Source organism: Bos grunniens, chromosome 11 (genome assembly GCF_055505025.1).
Source record: "Bos grunniens cultivar Pamir isolate PY7600 chromosome 11, Bosgru_T2T1.0, whole genome shotgun sequence".
Classification (NCBI taxonomy): Eukaryota; Metazoa; Chordata; class Mammalia; order Artiodactyla; family Bovidae; genus Bos; species Bos grunniens.
This window is the reverse complement of record NC_141175.1, coordinates 14,408,844-14,411,889: the sequence shown is the minus strand read 5'-3', so window position 1 is coordinate 14,411,889 and position 3,046 is coordinate 14,408,844. Positions and strand designations below refer to the sequence as shown.

Sequence of the window (3,046 nt, the reverse complement as noted above, 5' to 3'; positions counted from 1 at the left end):
GAATTTGGTAGACCTGGAGCCTATTCCTGAATCATCATAAAGTCTCCACTGTTAGTAGTTGCATGTGTAAAGAAGTGGACACAACCCAACATCCATGACACATGTGAGTCATATCTACTGACCTACAAGAGTTTATTATGTTTGTCAAGAACCAAGAGAAACAGGATCTAGAGCCTCAGAGAAACCCATGAACATATCCCCAGAAGGCTAGGATTTCCTCCTTCTAGCTAGGATTTCCTCCTGCCCAGCAGCTTCCCCAGGCCCCTCTTCATGTCTTTGTTTCTCAGACTGTAAATGAAAGGGTTGAGCATGGAGGTCAGGACTGTGTAGACAAGTGTAGCCACTCGGTCCTGAACAGTGTAGCTGGACAAGGGCTGTAAGTAGACATAAAAGATGCTTCCATAAAACAGGATGACCACAGTGAAGTGGGAGCCACAGGTGGAGAAGGCTTTGTGTTTCCCTGCAGCTGAGGGGATCCTGAGAACTGCTATGAGTATTCGCACATATGAGAAAACAATGCATAGGAAGGGGGTCACCCAAAACACCAGCCCTTCTGTCTTTATTGTGAGATCATTGACAAATATGGAGGAGCAGGACAATTTCAGCAGAGGGTTGATGTCGCAGAGGAAGTGGTGGACAACATTGGAGTCACAGAAGGTGAGCTGATTCAGCAGAAGTATGTGTAGGAGTGAGTGGAGGTGAGGCAATGAGCAGGAGAAGGCCACTAACAGGACACAGTGGCAGTGGCTCATAATGGTGACATAGTGGAAGGGGTCACAGATGGCCACATAGCGGTCATAGGCCATGGCTGCCAGAAGACAATTATCAGTTGTGCTCAAGGCATATATGAAATACATCTGGGTCAGACATCCAGCATAGGAGATGGTCTTCGTCTCTGACAGGAAGTCAACTAGCATCCTGGGGACAATGGTTGTTGTATACCAAATGTCAGTGAAAGACAGGACACTCAAGAAGACATACATGGGGGTGTGCAGTTGGGGGTCAGATCTGATGGCCAGGATGATGAGCACATTCCCTGTTATGGTGACCAGGTACATGATGAGGAAGAGAATGAAGAGTGGCTTCTGGTCCTCAGGCCGGGAGGAGAGTCCCAGGAGGATGAACTCAGAAACACTGCTGGTTTGGTTGAGTCCTTCCATTGACTTGGGTCTAGTTAGATACAGGAAGGTTTGTTATTCATCATGCTCCAATTCCACAGCCCAGATCACAAGAACCCAGCAAACTTTATTTCCTCTGTTTGGTTACTATTGGCAGCTGTGCTGGGAAACTCATTACCTTCGTGGTCTTTGATGTGGTCCTCTGTTCCCAAATCCACATTATCATAAGCACCTTGTGTTGAAACCAGGAGGAACAGAAGAAGAGTTTTCCTTTAGAAACCTCCAATTCAAGTTCCTTAGTTCCTAGTCTGGGAAATCTAGGAAGTTCCTAGTGCTGGGAACACAGCAACAAAGCAGAAATCTTTGCCTTTATGTAATTCATGTAGCTTGGCTGATAGGTCAGATGATTACAAACAGTATATGTAATATAATACCAAATAGCAATACATTTGTTAAAAAAGAGGGTATTAATAGTGTAAGAGATCATTGGGGGTGGGGAGTATTTTAGATACTGAAGTCATACGACCCCCATTCTTTATCAAAGCAAATTCAGTTGTTATAAAATTAAACTTTATCTTTGCATGTCTTCAGTAGACATAAACATTTGCCAAAATAATCAACAGGGAATATCTGAGAGGAATGTTGAACCCAGTTCAACAGTGTTTCTGTCCTCGTCTGGACACACTTGTCTGTCACCCTCCTTAGCTCACGGCACGCTATCATCAGTCTGTGCAAGTCTCCCCTCTTTCATAAATCGTTTTTCCTTTCATTAATCCCCTGTCCTAAACCACATTTGTACAGAAGGGCATCCATTGTTAACTATTCAATTCATGTTTTAAAATTTCTTCTCTCACATATTTATTCAAAGATATCTATGAGAAACATGTAAGTATGCGTTTTCCAGTCATACTCAGTTACCTCATAATGGACATGAAAATTGCCTCTCTTCCTTGCTACTACAAAATTCTCTATAATGATAGATCTTATATCAGCAATTGTTCTTTAAAGAAATTTTTTAGAGCCAGCATATTCATCCATACTTTGTGAATTACATATTACATCGGAAGTTTCAGGCATTTTGAGATATTGGTTATTTATATATTCTTGGTTACCATTAGAATCCCTACAATGAATATACTTATATCATTAAAGTGTTTAAACTAATTTTCAGAGGCAGTGTATTCTTTAATACATTTTAAATGGACATATTGCAGTGGTACTTAAAGCATTTTAAAGCCTTATGTGTTCCTAAGTATTTTATTCTTTCCGTTGCAATGGTAAATGGAATTGTTTCCTTAATTTCTCTTTCTGTTTTCTCATTGTTAGTGTATAGGAATGCAAGGGATTTCTGTGTGTTGATTTTATATCCTGCAACTTTACTATAATCATTGATTAGTTCTAGTAATTTTCTGGTGGAGTCTTTAGGGTTTTCTATGTAGAGGATCATGTCATCTGCAAATAGTGAGAGTTTTACTTCTTCTTTTCCAATTTGGATTCCTTTTATTTCTTTTTCTGCTCTGATTGCTGTGGCCAAAACTTCCAAAACTATGTTGAATAGTAAAGGTGAAAGCGGGCACCCTTGTCTTGTTCCTGACTTTAGAGGAAATGCTTTCAAATCAAAACCACTATGAGGTACCATTTCACACCAGTCAGAATGGCTGCGATCCAAAAGTCTACAAGCAATAAATGCTGGAGAGGGTGTGGAGAAAAGGGAACCCTCTTACACTGTTGGTGGGAATGCAAACTAGTACAGCCACTATGGAGAACAGTGTGGAGATTCCTTAAAAAACTGGAAATAGAACTGCCTTATGATCCAGCAATCCCACTGCTGGGCATACACACCGAGGAAACCAGAAGGGAAAGAGACACGTGTACCCCAATGTTCATCGCAGCACTGTTTATAATAGCCAGGACATGGAAGAAACCTA

The 3,046-nt window shown here is 41.2% G+C and overlaps 1 protein-coding gene across 1 annotated transcript; it reads right to left on the bottom strand.

Moving 5' to 3' along the window:
• Positions 1-227: 227 nt before the first annotated feature.
• On the bottom strand, positions 228-1,191 carry LOC147362622 (olfactory receptor 1L8-like). Its single transcript, XM_086325387.1, has one exon. It carries the CDS (start codon positions 1,158-1,160, stop codon positions 228-230), a length of 933 nt encoding a protein of 310 aa, XP_086181513.1. The 5' UTR covers positions 1,161-1,191.
• Between the last annotated feature and the right edge of the window lie 1,855 nt (positions 1,192-3,046).